Genomic DNA, 19,103 nt, shown 5'->3' on the forward strand with positions numbered 1-19,103 from the left:
CAGTATACTGCGCGCGCTGCAGCAGGTGCCTGAGCTGTACTATATATGATGACAATACAATTAATCTAATCTAATTTCGATGGGTCGCAAAACGCTTCCGCATCCATTTTCCCACGGCTGCATCATTAGTTGCCTTATAAGGAGCTCTGGAGGCGTTTTGTATGCAAATTACCTGAACGGGGACGCGCATTCGCGTTTCAGACTGGTGCCATTCCCCAACGCAGATATCTCAGGTGCGAACGTTTGAGACACTTAAGACATATTACCAGCGTGTTGAGGACTCAGAGTGAACTTGTCATTGATTCTGTCTCAGTCGGTTACAAGATAAGTCTTCCAAGAGAACTCTTTGGAAAATATTGTGGAATGAGACCCATTGATTGAAGAAGTATGTCTTTAGTCGACGACGAAAGGCTGATTGGGTTTCGGCTGTCCTAACTGTGGTGGGAAGTTCGTTCCACCATTGTGGAGAGAGGACCGAGAATATGCAGCTTCTCTTTGACGACCCTCCCGCAGCTCGGATAGGAGTGGCTCTGAGGCGGCCAGAAGAAGTAGAGCGGAGGGGTCTTGAGGGTGTGTAGTTAGAAGATGCAGAGCGGAGGGGTCTTGAGGGTGTGTAGTTCGAGACCATTGACCGGAGGTAGGCGGGAGCCGTTCCCTTCGCTGCACAATATGCCAGGTCGAGGGCCTTGAAGCGGATTCGTGCGGCGATGGGGAGCCAGTGCAGGTCCCTAAGAAGTGGGGTGACATGGGCTGACTCTGGTAGGTTGGAGATCAGACGGGTGAGTCTGGATGAGTTGAAGAGGCTTGGTGGTGGTGATCAGTAGACCAGCAAGCAGTGCATTGCAGTGGTCAAGGCGAGACATGACTGTTGATTGGACAAGGAGATGAGCGGCTTCTTTTGTCAGGAAGGGGCAGATCCTTCTGACGTTGCTCATGAGGAATCTGCATGTGTGTGTGTATGTGTGTGGGGGTGGGTGTGTGTGTGACACGCCCCTTGATTGTAATGAGCTGGACAGGTGTGTGTGTGTGTGTGTGTGTGTGTGTGTGTGGGAACATGAACGCGATATCTGCCATGCGAGACTAGGCGAGCAGGCTATAAGGCTTGTTGTCAACTATGAAGTGTTCGACTTTCTGACTCCCCCCCGGCTGCAATAGTCTACTCTCGCTTGTTCGATACGAGAAGGCATGAGACGTAATAATGTTACCCTGAGATTTTGTGTAGAGGGAAAAGAGGAGGGGTCCAAGGACCGAGCCCTGGGGGACACCTGTCCGAAGGGGGCGGGGCCGACAGGGTCCCTCTCCGTGACACTTGGTAGGAGCGGTCGTCGAGGTAGGATGTCAGAGCCAGCCACTCCCATTCCTGTGAGGGACGTGAGGAGGATCTGATGGTTGACTGTGTGGAAGGCTGCCGACAGGTCCAGGAGAATCAGGACAAAGGAGAGGCCTTTTGCTTTTGCTAAGTGAAGAGCATCTGTGACCGCTATGAGGGCCGTCTCTGTGGAGTGACCAGTCCTGAAGCCTGACTGATAAGGATCTAGCAGGTCATTCTGTAAGAGATAATCACTAAGTTGGTTGGATACAGCACGTTCAAGTGTTTTAGAAAGAAAGGAGAGAAGAGAGACAGGACGATAGTTGTCTATTTAGTAATAATATGTTTTTGGCTAAAACTGACACATTTACAGAAATGTTTATTAATGTGTACTGTCCTTTTTAAATAAACTGAAACTGAATAATAATAATAATAATAATAATAATAATAATAATAACTTTATTTTTATAGCACCTTTCATGCAGGGGATTGCAGTTCAACGTGCTTTACATCAGTAAGAAATAAGACATAAAATCAGTGTAAAACAAGCAGCAAGAGCAAAGCATAAAGTGGGATAAATGCAGATATATTAATCAAATCATATCAGAACCTCACGTAGGCTTCTTGAATTTCTGTAATCTGTTACAAAACATGATACAGGTTATAGTATGGACCCAGCGGATAGTGGGGCGTAAAGACAAAAGTAAAAATAAGTAAAATAATAGCAAGAGTAAAATGAGCAGACATATAAAATCACAGTTTTTCACATTAGGATCCAACATTCCAACAGGCCACCTTGTTTATGGTTTGATTCAGTTTTATTAGAATAGAAAAGACATAGGGCGGTTAGGTGGTCGAGCGGAGATTGCGCTCGTCACCAGCCCCGGAGCTGTGAGCTTGGTTCGCCTGTTCGAATCCAGCTCACAGCTCCGGGGTTGTCACCAGCTTGGCTGGCCGTCTGCACTGATACAATTGGCTGTATCAGAGGGTGGGAGAAGCTGGCGGGGTGGGTCCGGGTCGTTGTAAACAGCGACTCCTACAGTTCGGTCGGGGCGCCTGCTAAGCGCGGATTGGACGTGAGGGGGATAGTGTGGTCCTCCCACACGCTACGCCCTCTCAATGAGAATCCGCGCTGCCAGGTGAAAAGAAGCGGTGATTGGCTGGACGTGTGTCGGAGGAAGCACGTGGTAGCCTCCACTCTCCCAAATGATCTGACTGTGGGGGGTAAAGCGCAGCGACCAGGAAGGGACTGGGAATTGGCATACGACTAACATTGGGATGGGAGAAAATCGGAGGAAAAATGGAGGGGGAAAAAGACCAATAAAAAAAAAAAAAAAAAAATAGAAAAGACATGAATGATGAAATGGGCACATACAAATAAATTTCAGGTAACTAACATTGCATACCTCTTGTCGTGGAATTAACACAACATTATGCATTTTGACAATAAAAGTACGCATTGGTTAATTTCACTGGATGCATCAACAAGGCTTTCTAAATGTAAACATTATCTGTGCACCTCCCCTTTTCTTCTCTCTCTCCCTCTGGTTCTCGCTCTCCCTTTTCCCTCTCTCTCTTTCCTTCTCTCTCCCTTATTTATTGTAATTCTCCTTGTATACTATTGCTACTGTCATTTTGTATTTAATTTACTTGTACAGTATGCATGTACAGTACACATAACCTTGTTTTTTGTTGCATAAGATAAAAAGATAAAAGAAAAAGAAATATATTTCCGATATTACATTTTAATGCCAATATCGGCCAATAATATCGGTAGGCCGAAGATATCGGACATCTCTAATTGGTATCAATTATATTCAAAAATAGATACGCTGGTCTCAGGCTCTACCATATGTTCATTAATTCTGCTGTTGCACCAGGGTTAACACATATCCCTGGATAGAGGGCCTGTGTGAACGTGGTCTGAACTGTATGGAGGAGGGTCATGGTCATGGTGTCAGAGACACTGTAGAAGGACAGAGTACCTGCCTTGTGATCCAGGTACACTCCTATCCTGGAGGACTCAGGGCCTGAGACTGTAGTGGGAACACTATTGTGATAGAACATGTAGCCTCCTGCACTGTAGCTGTAGCTCTTTAAACACCAGGACTTGTTATTGTATCCAAAGCATGACTCATCATCAGCACCATCTCTTCTCATGTCTCTGTAACAGACTGCTGTCTGAACCAAGGTGCCGCTCCACTCTACTTCCCAGTAACAGCGTGCAGACTGACCCTCTCTGCACAACACCTGAGGCCAGGTAGGGAATCTCTCAGGATGGTCAGCGTAGTCGTGGTTGTTTCCTGTCTGAGTCACCTTCCTGTTCTCCACTGACAGGGACAGGTAGTCCTCCACTGTGTTTGGGTCCAGTGAGAGGGGACGGGCGTCTGGGAGAAAAAGACATGACATCAAATCAGAGCAAGTTAAACACACAACCTCTACATGAAGGTGCAGTCTGACGTCACTCTGGAGCGCCCCGCGAGGTCCACCCGTACAGGGATTCATCACTGGGAAAATGGATCATCGGCTATTGTAACAATTCTGCCGCATGAACATTGAAAAGCGTTCCATTCTTGCTTCTATCACTAACATTATCGTTTAAGCATTTTTGCAGTAGGAGTTAAATCATTTTGTGTCCTGTACTGTTGTAATTGTGTAGGGAATGTCCTGCTCCACTAGGGGCAGGCTTTTCTCATTCACTAGGCTGGGCGCGCGATTTTGCGCGCCGCGTGGGAGCAAATTCGAGACACATATTCGGTTCCAAAAAGGTGTCCCACGGTCTCCTCTATGGCCGTGAATATTTTCACGCGGATCGGAATCACGGCGCGCCCGTGGGACACTTTACCGTTTCGGCGAGTTTATTCCACGCTTTCAACTTTCCTTTTCTAAGCGTTTTCGGGGCTACATGTGAATGGGTGAAAGTTGCGGGACGCCCAGATGTACCCACGGTAGAAAGCTTGCGTGGATCCCATAATAGGCTCACTTAATACAGCGTTTTTAAAATAACGCAACATTTTCAGGGTCGCAAGCCGACCTTTTCCCCTCGTTTTCGATGATGGAAGTGATTTAGGAAAAGCTTCGGCACGCCGAGAGGTACCTGTGGATTTAATCTCGCAAGGATCGGGGTAATATTCGGCCCGTGGGAGCCGTGGGAGAGAGAGAGAAAGAGAGAGACAGAGAAAGAGAGACCTGTCCTGCTACATCACTGTGATCCACTGTCCTGCTGCATCACTGTGATCCACTGTCCTGCTGCATCACTGTGATCCACTGTCCTGCTACATCACTGTGATCCACTGTCCTGCTACATCACTGTGATCCACTGTCCTGTTGCGTCACTGTGATCCACTGTGATCCACTGTCCTGCTACATCACTGTGATCCACTGTCCTGCTGCATCACTGTGATCCACTGTGATCCACTGTCCTGCTACATCACTGTGATCCACTGTCCTGCTGCATCACAGTGATCCACTGTCCTGCTACATCACTGTGATCCACTGTCCTGCTACATCACTGTGATCCACTGTCCTGCTACATCACTGTGATCCACTGTCCTGCTACATCACTGTGATCCACTGTCCTGCTGCATCACTGTGATCCACTGTCCTGCTGCATCACTGTGATCCACTACCTCCTTCTACCTCCTTCACCTCCTTCCACCTCCTTCACCTCCTTCTACCTCCTTCACCTCCTTCAACCTCCTTCACCTCCTACAGGACACAAAATGATTTAACTGCCTCTCCATTTTTGGTTAAAATTTTATTCAACGATTTCTTTTTACCATTAATTGCGAATATCTTTCATGTATCGATTGATTGATTGGTTAATTGAATCATTCATCCATTGATTGAGTGTGCTAGACGGGTTCCAAGGTGAGTAGGTAGTGAGAGTAGGTACAGAGTAGGTACAGAGTAGGTACAGAGTAGGTACAGAGTAGGTAGAGAGTAGGTACTGAGTAGGTAGAGAGTAGGTAGAGAGTAGGTAGAGAGTAGGTACTGAGTAGGTACTGAGTAGGTACTGAGTAGGTAGAGAGTAGGTAGAGAGTAGGTACTGAGTAGGTACTGAGTAGGTACTGAGTAGGTAGAGTAGGTAGTGAGTAGGTAGTGAGTAGGTACTGAGTAGGTACTGAGTAGGTACTGAGTAGGTAGAGAGTAGGTACTGAGTAGGTACTGAGTAGGTAGAGAGTAGGTAGAGAGTAGGTAGAGAGTAGGTAGAGAGTAGGTAGAGAGTAGGTACTGAGTAGGTAGAGAGTAGGTACTGAGTAGGTACTGAGTAGGTACTGAGTAGGTAGTGGGTAGGTACTGAGTAGGTAGTGAGTAGGTACTGAGTAGTTACTGAGTAGGTAGAGAGTAGGTAGTGAGTAGGTACTGAGTAGGTACTGAGTAGGTAGTGAGCAGAGGGGTGGACTCGAGTCACATGACTTGGACTCGAGTCAGACTCGAGTCACGAATTTGATGACTTTAGACTCGACTTGACCAAAACAAAAAATACTTTGACTTGGACTTTAAAACCAATGACTTGGGACTTCACTTGGACTTGAGCCTTTTGACTTGAAAAGACTCGATACCTCCCCCCATGCCCAACGATTAAAAATTAATGTTATTAAATGTATATATATATTAATTCATTTTGTGCAAATCCACACTTCATTTCCCAGATCCACTTTGTTTTGAAACAATCCGACCAATCACGTTGCGCGATAGCACGAGCAATCCACAGTCAGGAAGTAACGTTACAGCTGAGTTCACTCATTCAGAACGGCGCATCCAGTTGGAAATGTAAAATGCTACCCAGGATTGTTGCGTTTGGTTATAAAAACTATGCGGTGATAAACAAAAAACGAATCGCAGTATGCAAAACGTGCGGTTCGAGGATCACAGATGGAGATGCAACATCCAACTTCGTTCGACACTTGAACTAAGAAGCTGCACAAAGATCGGTAAGGAATGAACGAATTAATGAAAACTTTATTTAACAGATTGCAGAATGGGTACAATACAGTACAGCTCAATATACACAATTGTTAAGGGGATGCAGACCAGAGAAAGACTTTCGTCTTGTTTACATCAGGGTCCCCCATAGTAAGTAACTTGGCTTGCTAGCTACAGTTAAATCAATGAGCCATCGACAGTGTGCTAACGTTATCATATACTCTCTTTTTTAGACTCTTTTTGTATCACAAATAGTACTGTATTTGTAAATCTGGTATGTCATAAATGTATAGATGTAGCAGTACTGTATCTGTATGTCATGTATGTCATGTTATGATTAATTAAAAATGGGGGACCCTGATGTAAACAAGACGAAAGTCTTTCTCTGGTCTGCATCCCCTTAACAATTTAGTTTATTGAGCTGTACTGTATTGTACCCATTCTGCAATCTGTTAATACAATTTTCTTTCAATCAATCAATCATTACATCCAAGATACACGGCTGCTGTAGTCTTGTCTTATAAAATACATAATCAGCAATGTCTCGCTTGATGAATGGCCAGCAGTAGCCTAATTAATATTAATAAAAGTATTATCATTTAAATAATTGCGAAACGTGTTTAGTCCCTTGTTTGAGCCGAATCTGGGTTGAACATGATTTGTGGAACTCCCTCTGGTGTTGTGGTCGTGGTATTCACTGACCTTTGGGAAGTATTTCGACATGTACATGGGTATCTTAGTGGTGTAGTGTATCTTGTAGACCAGGCCCATTGCAAGTTGCTGTACTCTGTCGTCTACTTGAAGCCATCCTAGGTAGTCAAAGTGGGCAGGGGTGAGGTGGGTTCTAGGAGTAAGGTCAAGCAGTAGTCTGACCAGTTTGTTTTGTGATGTTTGTAATTTTGTTTTTAGCGCTTTTGAGGTGCTTTGGTACCACAAGGTGCAAGCATAGTCGTAGTACCCTTGAATGAGTGCTCCTGCCAGAGTCTTCAGGGTATTCTTGTTTACCAGAGAGGAGATCCGGTACAAGAATCTTGTTCGTTGGTTGACTTTTTTTTATTACATTTGTTGCCATTTTGTCACAGGAAAGATTTGCCTCTAGGATGGAACCCAGGTAGGTAATTTCATCTTTCCTTGTGACAATATTGTCACCCACTGTAACAGAGAAGCCGTTGGCCTTGCTGAGTTTGTTATTTGATCCAAGAGAGAGAGAGAGAACTCACACACGAATTAGGCCCTACCTAATTCTAATACCTAATAAACTACCTAATATACGAAATGCAAAGATGCCTTGTCATTTCAGTACAGATTTTTTATACCCCAAAATTGATAAAGGGTTAAGGTAGACTAGTTAGTTGAACCAAGGCCTGCTATTATGGATCATGTGCCATAGACTCATTAGACTGTATATACAGGGCAGGCAGACGTTAAATAAATGATTGGTCCAAGTGGGAAGACAATATCTTGGTTATTGTTATCCTACCTTTAAAATGGATATGGTGATCCTTATTATTTTTTTTCTCAATATACTCCTGAACTGGTTTTCTCAAGCAGCTCTTGCCCAAATGTATCTAGTTGTAAAACTAACCCTGATCCTGAATATTATTACATTTATAGTAATTAGATTATGTTTTGCCAACAAGTTGATAATGATTTTTTTTGGTAAAACGCGTATTATGACTTGTTTAGGACTCGAAACTCAAAGGTTAGGACTTGGGACTTGACTCGGGACTTGCCTGTCTTGACTTGGGACTTGACTCGGGACTTGAGTACCAAGACTTGAGACTGACTTGTGACTTGCAAAACAATGACTTGGTCCCACCTCTGGTAGTGAGTAGGTAGTGAGTAGGTAGAGAGTAGGTACTGAGTAGGTAGAGAGTAGGTACTGAGTAGGTACTGAGTAGGTACTGAGTAGGTAGAGAGTAGGTAGAGAGTAGGTAGAGAGTAGGTACTGAGTAGGTAGAGAGTAGGTAGAGAGTAGGTACTGAGTAGGTACTGAGTAGGTAGAGAGTAGGTAGAGAGTAGGTAGAGAGTAGGTACTGAGTAGGTAGAGAGTAGCTACTGAGTAGCTAGAGAGTAGGTACTGAGTAGGTACTGAGTAGGTACTGAGTAGGTAGAGAGTAGGTACTGAGTAGGTACTGAGTAGGTACTGAGTAGGTAGATAGTAGGTACTGAGTAGGTAGAGAGTAGGTACTGAGTAGGTACTGAGTAGGTACTGAGTAGGTAGAGAGTAGGTAGAGAGTATGTAGTGAGTAGATAGTGAGTAGGTACTGAGTAGGTACTGAGTAGGTACTGAGTAGGTAGAGAGTAGGTAGAGAGTAGGTACTGAGTAGGTACTGAGTAGGTACTGAGTAGGTACTGAGTAGATAGAGAGTAGCTACTGAGTAGGTACTGAGTAGGTACTGAGTAGGTACTGAGTAGGTACTGAGTAGGTAGAGAGTAGGTAGAGAGTAGGTACTGAGTAGGTACTGAGTAGGTAGAGAGTAGGTACTGAGTAGGTACTGAGTAGGTACTGAGTAGGTAGAGAGTAGGTAGAGAGTAGGTACTGAGTAGGTAGAGAGTAGGTACTGAGTAGGTAGAGAGTAGGTACTGAGTAGGTACTGAGTAGGTAGAGAGTAGGTACTGAGTAGGTACTGAGTAGGTACTGAGTAGGTAGAGAGTAGGTACTGAGTAGGTACTGAGTAGGTAGAGAGTAGGTAGAGAGTAGGTACTGAGTAGATAGTGAGTAGGTAGTAAGTAGGTACTGAGTAGGTACTGAGTAGGTAGAGAGTAGGTACTGAGTAGGTAGTGAGTAGGTAGAGAGTAGGTACTGAGTAGGTAGAGAGTAGGTACTGAGTAGGTACTGAGTAGGTAGAGAGTAGGTACTGAGTAGGTACTGAGTAGGTACTGAGTAGGTACTGAGTAGGTACTGAGTAGGTAGAGAGTAGGTAGAGAGTAGGTACTGAGTAGGTACTGAGTAGGTACTGAGTAGGTACTGAGTAGGTACTGAGTAGGTAGAGAGTAGGTACTGAGTAGGTAGAGAGTAGGTACTGAGTAGGTAGAGAGTAGGTACTGAGTAGGTACTGAGTAGGTAGAGAGTAGGTAGAGAGTAGGTACTGAGTAGGTACTGAGTAGGTACTGAGTAGGTACTGAGTAGGTAGAGAGTAGGTACTGAGTAGGTACTGAGTAGGTACTGAGTAGGTAGAGAGTAGGTGCAGTATTTTCTTTTTATTTTATTTCTTTATTACAAGAAAAAAAATTATTGAACAGTTTCAGTTGTAGATATTGTACATTTTCCATATTTTTTTCTTTTTTTCCCTTTAATTTCCCCTTCCCCTCCCTCATTCCCACCCCATCCCCCCCACACCGAGGTTGTTGACAAACACATCTGCAAAACATACAAACACATAGCATAGATGTTGCTGGGAAAGAACCCTCTAAATTTTGGAGATTCAACTCCCACTTATTATCTGAACCTGAATTTAAGGATTTTATTCATACACAAATAAAAATCTTCTTTGAGATAAACGACACAACTGAAATTAGCAGGGACATACTCTGGGAGGCCTTTGTTCCCCGATAAATGACACAACTGAAATTAGCAGGGACATACTCTGGGAGGCCTTTGTTCCCCCCCACAGGGTCAGTACCGACCCCTTTTGGCATATTTTTATGAATGATGGAAATAATTTGTGATTTTAAAATCAACCGTTTTCAAGTATTAACATCACTACTATGTCACAAATGCATGTAGAATGTAAAACGTTAGGTTGGCAATAGTTTAGCAATAGGTTAAAAGTGTTCTTATATCGTTTTAAGTTTTCGATATGCAATCGTCTATCTGACCCGGAACCGGAAATGGAAATGTTGAACCATGGGAATTGTAGTTTTTTTGCTGCCATTTTGTAGAGGAGATTCATAGCTATCGGCCAGCGTTGAAATTTCTCCGATCTACACTTCCTGTCACATACTATGGTGGTTCAAAGTTCAGCGTTCTGAATGAATCATATCAATAATTGTTATGATTCGCGATAATAAGCTACAAAAGGTAACGTTTTTGACAAATATTGAAACGCAGTCAGTTTCTCCTCACTATTGTTACCATGTAGGAAGAATTAGATCTGAAATTAGTTTCAAAATGGTTACACTGTGGGGGAAATAAAAAAGTACAGTCGATTACAGTAAATATCAGTATCTGTTATTATGCACGCCTGGTGATACTATATCCAAATTGAACTCAGCCATTTGAAAGATACTATATATATATAAATGTGCGAATTGGCTATAATAAGGTAATGTATAAGCATATATTCTATATTCTATAATAATATTTCAAATTGCATTGGTCCGGATGGGAGAATTCAGTACTGTATATACAGAACCTTCAGTTTTATCATCTTCCCTTTATTAATTTCCTTAGATATTTTGTACACATGATCTCAAGAGGGTACTGAATGAGCTCAGTGGCAGTGGCAGTCTGGTCATTATTATCATGGTTTTATTCACTGTCAAAGATGAAAAGAAAAATCATAATTCATATTTTCCTTTGTTTCATCACAATTTAAGCAAGCCTAGTAATAGACACAATATTTCTGACACTGAGAATACATTCATTGAGGTCCATAGATGTTCCTAGATACCAAGAATATGCAAATAGCCCTTGTAGAAGTGGAGCAATATTCCATTTACCTAGGTATACATTTTATGCAGATTTTCACCTGGGGTGGAACAGGTTAAGGCATATCTCCGCGGACAGGCTATCTCCTTTGCCTCTCATTTTGGGAAGCAGGAACAATCCAAATTAACGGGTATATCAGATGAGATTAAACGATTAGACATCCAGTACTCGTCTAAACCCACCCCTGCTCTATATAAAAAACGACTCCAGCTTCAATCACAATATGATTTGCTTTCAACTAGTACGATCGAGAGACTACTCCTGCACACCAAGCAACGTTTTTTCGAGCAGGGGGACAAGGCAGGAAAATTACTTGCATACCAAGCACGAGTGGCGAGTGCCTCTAGACTGATTCCCAAGATAAAATCCCAATTAGGTGTCACTACAACAGACCCTACGGAAATTTCTGAAATTTTCTCTGACTATTATTCCAAACTTTACACGTCGGAGTCTTCCCAGCAGGACTGGGATCGCCCAAACCCCCTCAAGTCTCTCAAGTACCCTCAAGCGAATAAAGCGGAAGCTGAAGAGTTAGGCATGCCTATAACCATCTCTGAAGTGACTGAGGTAATCAAATCTTTACAAAGTGGTAAATCACCAGGGCCAGATGGCTATACTACAGAATTTTATAAAACGTACTCCGTGTTGGTTGCCCCTTTCCTACTGAGAGTATATAACGACTCCCTTCTAAAGGGCAAAATGCCACCCACGCTATCAGAGGCGTCATTGTCCCTGCTGCTCAAAAAAGGGAGGTGCAGTCTGACGTCACTCTGGACCGCCCGCGAGGTCCACCCGTATAAGGATTCATCATTGGGAAAATGGATCATCGGCTATTGTAACAATTCTGCCGCATGAACATTTAAAAGCTTTCCATTCTTGCACAAGATGTGTTCCCTTCTATCACTAACATTATCGTTTAAGCATTTTTGGTTAAAATTTTATTCAACGATTTCTTTTTACTATTAATTGCGAATATCTTCATGTAGAGCTATAGATTGTGGATGAATACGCACAGAAAGGTACACCATGCAAATGTTCATGCTTTACTTGGTTTAAACTAGACAATTTAGAAATGGGCAAATACATTGTGTTTTCAAGATGGTGGACCGGCCGGAAACAGCAATGACGTAACCACTACACCTCCCTATTATGTCAGAGTCTGTCCGTCAGCCGACACACGACAACACAAGTGATAGAAAGATGTCATTGTTGAACTCACATTGGAAAAAGTACTCTCTCGTCCCGGGCTTTGGTTGAAGTAGAACAGCCACTGGAGAAACTAGAGACACAAAATATCAGTCACAGCATGTTATTATCAACATGGATGAAACAATAGAACTCATCACTTATTTCTGATTTGCTCCTTGAGCTGTTCCAGAGGTCCTGACGAGTGGGTTCACAGGGAGGCTCATTCTGGGTTTCTATTGTGATGTCACTTGTCTTTATTTATTTGTCTTTGTATGCATCTATCTCTCACTCTTTCTGTCTGTTATCTGTTGCTATTTGATTGGATTGAGTGATCGATGTACAATCGATTACAATTTCTATTGATTAAAAATGGTGCGGGTTAACTAGGTACCGTTCTGGGACTGGGAGCTAACGTTATAGTAGTACCTGGATGGTGCAGGCTAACTAGCTACCGTTCTGGGACTGGGAGCTAACGTTATAGTAGTACCTGGATGGTGCGGGCTAACTAGCTACCGTTCTGGGACTGGGAGCTAACGTTAGTAGTACCTGGATGGTGCGGGCTAACTAGCTACCGTTCTGGGACTGGGAGCTAACGTTATAGTAGTACCTGGATGGTGCGGGCTAACTAGCTACCGTTCTGGGACTGGGAGCTAATGTTATAGTAGTACCTGGATGGTGCGGGCTAACTAGCTAACTAACGTGGCTAATGTTCTGAGAGCTAACGTCGGGACCTGGCTGATGCTGGCTAACTAACGTGGCTAACGTTCTGAGAGCTAACAGGACCTGGCTGATGTTGGCTAACTAACGTGGCTAACGTTCTGAGAGCAAACGTCGGGACCTGGCTGATGCTGGCTAACTAACGTGGCTAACGTTCTGAGAGCTAACAGGACCTGGCTGATGCTGGCTAACTAACGTGGCTAACGTTCCATGATTTGTTTACTTGGTAACAACTGATATCTTCATGTTTTACAACAGTCTATATATATATATTCATCTCACCTTCTCCTGATATCTTCGGCCACGTATCCTTCAGGATGTCCGTCAGTTCGTCTCTCAGCTCAGAAACAGCATCACTCACATTCCTGAAGTCACGTAGAGGATGGACAGCGATACTGGGTAAGTCTGGAGATACACTGGGACTGGAGAAGGACTGGAAACCCTGGATAGAGATAAATTATATTAAACAAAGAGTCAGAATCATACGAAAATCACCTACAGTAAAACTAGTATTTCTTTTTTTTTCCAGATGTACAAATGGCTGTAGAAATACTATAGTGAATCACTATAGAAATAACTATATACATAGTATTTCTTTGGTAAAACCACAGGGATACTAGTGATTCACCGTACATTTATATTGACTTTACTACTGCAAATAGTACATGGGCAGAAACAGACATTTTAAAGTAGATCTATATGGTTTAAATATAAAAGGAATAGAATATATTAACATCTAGTGAACCTGAATGAAATGGATGTGGTCGTCAGCGTGCTCCAGCTGCTCCAGCTCCACCCCTCTCCTCCTCAGCTCCTCTATCTCCTGTTCCAGTTGCTTCAGGAGCCCTTCAGCCTGACTGACTGCAGTCTTCTCCTGGGCTCCGATCAGGGCCTTCACCTCCTTGCGCCTCGTCTGTATGGAGCGGATCATCTCAGAGAAGATCTCATCACTGGCCTTCACTGCTGTCTGGGCAGAACTCTGTTAAGACACAAAGACATGAATGGACTGCACTTTTATAGCACTTTCTTCTAAAGAGCTTTACAACTATGTGTCAATGGAAAGATGTACTGTAAAGATGCCAAGAACAAATGCAATGAAAAGGACTGTGATGTATAGAGCCATGACTGCATGGAATACCTTACCACCTGCATTAACTAGGGTTGAAGAAAAACAGACATTTAAAAAACACAAATCATATAAGAAAGAATCGTACCGTCAGTTAAGTAAACATAGTGGGTGATTGAGAAGATGGGTATGTGTGATTGGTGAGTTAGATTTTAATTAGGGATGCTCGATATTGGCTTTTTTACCAATACCGATATACCGATATTGTCCAACTCTTAATTTCCGATACCGATATCAACCGATACCAACCGATACCGATATATGCAGAGTCCCCCCCCCCCCCCCAAAAACTGAATAATTTCAGGTAATTAACATTACATATCTCTTGTCGTGTAATTAACACAACATTATGCATACTTTGACAATAAATAAAATAATAATCTGTTCTTACTTGCTTGCCTGGTAAATAAAGGTTAAAGGGGAACTCAACTTTTTTTGGAAATTAGCTTATTTAACATCTTCCCTGGAGTTAGACAAGAAGATGCATACCTTTTTTGTCTCTGTGCGTGCATTTTAGCTTTGGGAATAGACGCTCCGTTAGCATAGCTTAGCTTCATCACTGGAAGTGAGGCAGGACAGTAGCCTTACAGTGCCTTACAGTGTATTGCAAGGTCTGACATTGACCAAACTTGATATGCATGACCTTGGTGGGCTCTAGGTCAACTCCTGAAAAGGGGGTCAATGTCAGACTTTGCAATCAAAAGTTAGGGGGCTAATAACCCTTGCCATAATTTCAGTGCGCCCCCTAACTTTTGATTGCAAGGTCTGACATTGACCCCCTTTTCAGGAGTTGACCTAGAGCCCACCAAGGTCATGCATATCAAGTTTGGTCAATGTCAGACCTTGCAATACACTGTAAGGCACTGTAAGGCTACTGTCCTGCCTCACTTCCAGTGATGAAGCTAAGCTATGCTAACGGAGCGTCTATTCCCAAAGCTAAAATGCACGCACAGAGACAAAAAAGGTATGCATCTTCTTGTCTAACTCCAGGGAAGATGTTAAATAAGCTAATTTCCAAAAAAAAGTGGAGTTCCCCTTTAAATAAATGTAAAAAAAAATATATATATATATATATTTGAAAACCGATACCGATATTTTCCGATATCACATTTTTATGCCAATATCGGTAGGCCGATAATATCGGACATCCCTAATTTTAATATATTTGTATGTTGTATTGAGATGTATTGTTGTACTTTAAGTGAACATATATGTCTTGAAACATTAGAGTAGATGGGTATGTGTGATTGGTGAACTTAGATATTTTATTATATAATATTTGTATGCGTTATTGAGGTGTATTGTATTGTTTTATTGTATTGTATTGATTGTATTGTATTGAGTATTGTATTGATTTGTGTGGACCCCAGTAATAGTAGCCTATGCCTGTAGCAATGGCTAATGGGGATCCGAATAAATTAAACTAAACAAAACAACTTATGCCTCACATTCAAAGAGATTTGCACTCATTCATACCTCATTGCACCTTACCCTAAGTTTTGTACCTCATTCCATTTCTGCGTTGTACCTCACTGTTACTAATTTGACTCTGTATTGTATATGTATATTGACTGAACACTACTTTATTCTGCATACTTTTTACTTATTTTCTTTTATCTATTACAGTATGAAGCACACTCTCAGGGGCTCATACAGAAAAAAGCTAATAATTTTTTTTCTCTTTTTTTAATATATATATTTTTTTATCTCATTCATTCCATAAGAACGTAGAATACACATTTACAGACTTTTTTTTAATATGGTCCATTTGCATGCTCTTGGTATCTGATTCTAGGGACATCTATGGATCTCAGGGAATGTATTCCCAGTGTCAGAAATACTGTGTCTGTTACGAAGCTTGAGTAAATTGTAATGAACCAAATGAGAATATCAATTAAATTTTTTTTTTATCTTTGACTGGGAATAACATCATGCTAAAATTGACCAGACCTGAAAAATCTAAGCAAATGAATAAATGGAAGATGATACAGTACTGAATTCTGCCATCCGGACACATGCAATTTGAAATATGATTGTGAAAATGTGATTAATTAGATTAATTAATTACAAATCCTGTAATTAATTAGATACATTTTTTTAATCGCCTGACAGCACTAGTTTTTATCTCTTTTTGTACTTACTTTTAGGGTGTCCTGTCTGTGTACACATGTCCATTCGTGTTTTTGTGCCTTTTTATGTTCCATGTAAATGGACCACAATGGAAACAAGCCACGGCTTTATTGCGTTTTATCCATTTGACCAGCGTTATGACACTGTTAGTTAAAATGTTGTCCTACTGTTGTGTCAATAAAGTATTCAATCACACACACACACACACACACACACACACACACACACACACACACACACACACACACACACACACACACACACACACACACACACACACACACACACACACACACACACACACACACACCGAAGGCTGAGGTTAACATGCAAGGCACTAACCTGCTTGTTGGTTCCGTCAGTGTCTTTTTCTTTATTAAAACCATTATTTATTATTATTAAGAGAGTATGTTTTCTTTATGTAGACAGTAAGATGGTGGAGAGGGATGCAGAATAGGGCAGATACAGGAAAGAAGGCTCTGGCAGGATTGGATCGCAGGCTAACAGGGGTACATGTGGTTCCAGAGGCAGGGTCCTAACCACTACACCATCTCTGGGCACATTGGGCCTCATTCACCAATACTCTTATTATTTTTCTTATATTTTTGCTTAACCGACTGTTATCTCAACACACTGGGATTTTAAAGTCGGATTTGGGAGCAATTGACCAATGGTAGGCTTTTAAATAAATGTTTTATCTGGGTACGAGTTTCTTATCTCGGTAAGAGTGCTCTCGAACACTCTTAGAATTTGGTCTTGCCTAAGAGAAAAGCAAAAATAGAAAACATTGCTGAAGCCCAGGTAAGAACAAAATAAGGACTTCCGGTTTGCGACGTTCTGGTGAGCAGCCACATGAAAGAGCTCCCGGTCGGTGAATATCAAGAAAAGGAAGTAAAACAATTCAAAGCGAAATATAAAGTGAATGATTCAGACTAGCATGACGCAGTGGGCAGCTAGCATACAGACTGACATCCAAGTTAAAATGCAGATCGCCCAGGACATGCGGGCTAGCACAGGGGCTATTGAGTTAGCTAACCAAGCTATCAAAGCTAACACACGAGCTATCCGGGCTATCCAAGCTAGCACGCAGGCCTGGAGGAGCTGCAAGCTAACATGGAAGTTAACACGATGAATACGACGCAGCAAGGGATACAAGCTAACGTGGTGTTGGACCGCAGCGAGGCCTGGCTGGAGAAGGAGCTGCAAGCTAACATGGAAGTTAACACGATGAATACGACGCAGCAAGGGATACAAGCTAACGTGATGTTGGACCGCTGCGAGGTCTGGCTGGAGAAGGAGCTGCAAGCTAACATGGAAGTTAACACGATGAATGCGACGCAGCAAGGGATACAAGCTGGTTTGGGAGAGGTGAAACGGACAGCCCCCAGGGGAGGGACGGGGAGACGCTGGATACAACCGGATCAACCAGGACTCGGGCACCGAGGTCGGCCGGACCATCCGCACACGAGATGCAGGCGCGGAGGTCGCCTGGGCGGCCAAGATGCGAACACGGAGGCCACACACACCAACCGAGATCCGAGCACCGAGATCAACCGGACCAGCCAGAACTTGAATAACGAGGTTTCACACACCAATTGATTCGGGACATATAAGGGCCCTTTCTCACTCACCATTCGGGGTCGAATCAGCACCGCTTCGCACCCAAAAGGGGTGTGTCTGTCTGAGTGAGAACGCTCCCCCCCGTTCCCTGCTGATTCGTCCCCGGGGGCGCTGAACCTGGACCGGTGAAATAGGTGGTCTCGGGTGCGCGCTAGTGGGAGCGGGGGGCGTGACAGCCGTGACACACACAACGTCGTTACTGTAATGCTTTCATGCTTGCTTGAATTTTGGGCAGATAAAACCACACAGCAACAACTGGACAATACCCACAAAAACGATATTTATGGGCAATTTGCGAGTTCAGACCTCAACCAAAACAAGCATGTGGAGCCTCACAGCTCAGTGGATGAAAACATGAAGCCACGTTACAAAGCGCAACACTTCCCTGGCTCGCATTAGGCCTGGCAATTTTGTTTGCCATTGCTATGTCTATACATTGGTTTCTTGTTCGAATGCATTTATTTCTATTAGACCAGTGGTGCCCAACCAGTCGGCCGTGGTCGACCAGTAGATCAATGACATGCAATATAATTGCCACGAGCGATGGGATAATGTTAGCTGCTGAACAGGCTAAGCTAACTAGCGTTAGCCATTAGCTTAGCGTTATCGTTAACCTTGCAAAACGCTCAAAAGCGGACTCCACAACACCAGTTCCATTTGTGAGAAAAGGGGGTGGGTTATATTGACAAGGCTTGACAACAGAGGTTCAAATATAACTTCATATTTATTGGTTATTTGTTTATTTTATATCAGCATTCAGTCTCCACCGCCGTGTTCATGGCCGTGTTAACACACTTCCTGTGTTTACATTTTCGAGCATGACATCATCGCCTACGGCAAGCTTACAAGCTCAAAACGCAAACCGTAAACAGAACCCGGAGCGAACCAAGACTGAAGTGTGTACACAAACTAGAGGGGGGAGAGGGGGGGGGGAGTTCACACCCAAGACGGAACGGAGCTGATTCGACCCCGATGGTGAGTGAGAAAGCACCCTAATACAAATAACACGTACTAGACTAAACTGTAGACACAAACACACATGACGCACAACTAAGCATATTATTTGATAGTGAATGGAGTAGGGCTGACCTTCGAAGCTTTTTTTGGCAATCGAAGCTTCGGGGCCGAGCTTCGATTTTAATTCGAAGCTTAAAAAATATATATATATATATATTTTTTTTTTTGTTTTTATCTTATGTTGTGGGACTTGTACAGCACTTTGGTAAACTTTGTTGTTTTTAAATGTGCTCTATAAATAAAGTGGATTGGATTAATTAATTAAGTAGCCCCTTTCGTGACTGTGACGCAGCCAACAAGGTTTCACTCGGCTGCGCTGCCTGGGTGCAGTGGGGCTGCTCTCACAGCCGACGACATGACATTACATAATTATGTTGCAACCTTCGTCTATCAAGCAAACAATTATATAAATA

The 19,103-nt window shown here is 43.0% G+C and overlaps 1 protein-coding gene across 1 annotated transcript in view; it reads right to left on the reverse strand.

Moving 5' to 3' along the window:
* The window catches only part of LOC311248846 (tripartite motif-containing protein 16-like), a gene marked incomplete at both ends in the record, with an annotated part of 31,331 nt that overhangs the window by 4,303 nt on the left and 7,925 nt on the right, over nucleotides 1-19,103 (reverse strand). Inside the window, 3 exons of the mRNA XM_084338076.1 lie at nucleotides 3,187-3,696; nucleotides 13,080-13,239; nucleotides 13,543-13,776. Of these exons, the coding sequence (XP_084194202.1) occupies nucleotides 3,187-3,696; nucleotides 13,080-13,239; nucleotides 13,543-13,776 (904 nt within the window). The remainder of the gene's footprint in view (nucleotides 1-3,186; nucleotides 3,697-13,079; nucleotides 13,240-13,542; nucleotides 13,777-19,103) is intronic.

The sequence above is a fragment of the Notolepis coatsorum genome (assembly GCF_963971535.1).
Source record: "Notolepis coatsorum genome assembly, chromosome: 1".
NCBI classification, from domain to species: Eukaryota; Metazoa; Chordata; class Actinopteri; order Aulopiformes; family Paralepididae; genus Notolepis; species Notolepis coatsorum.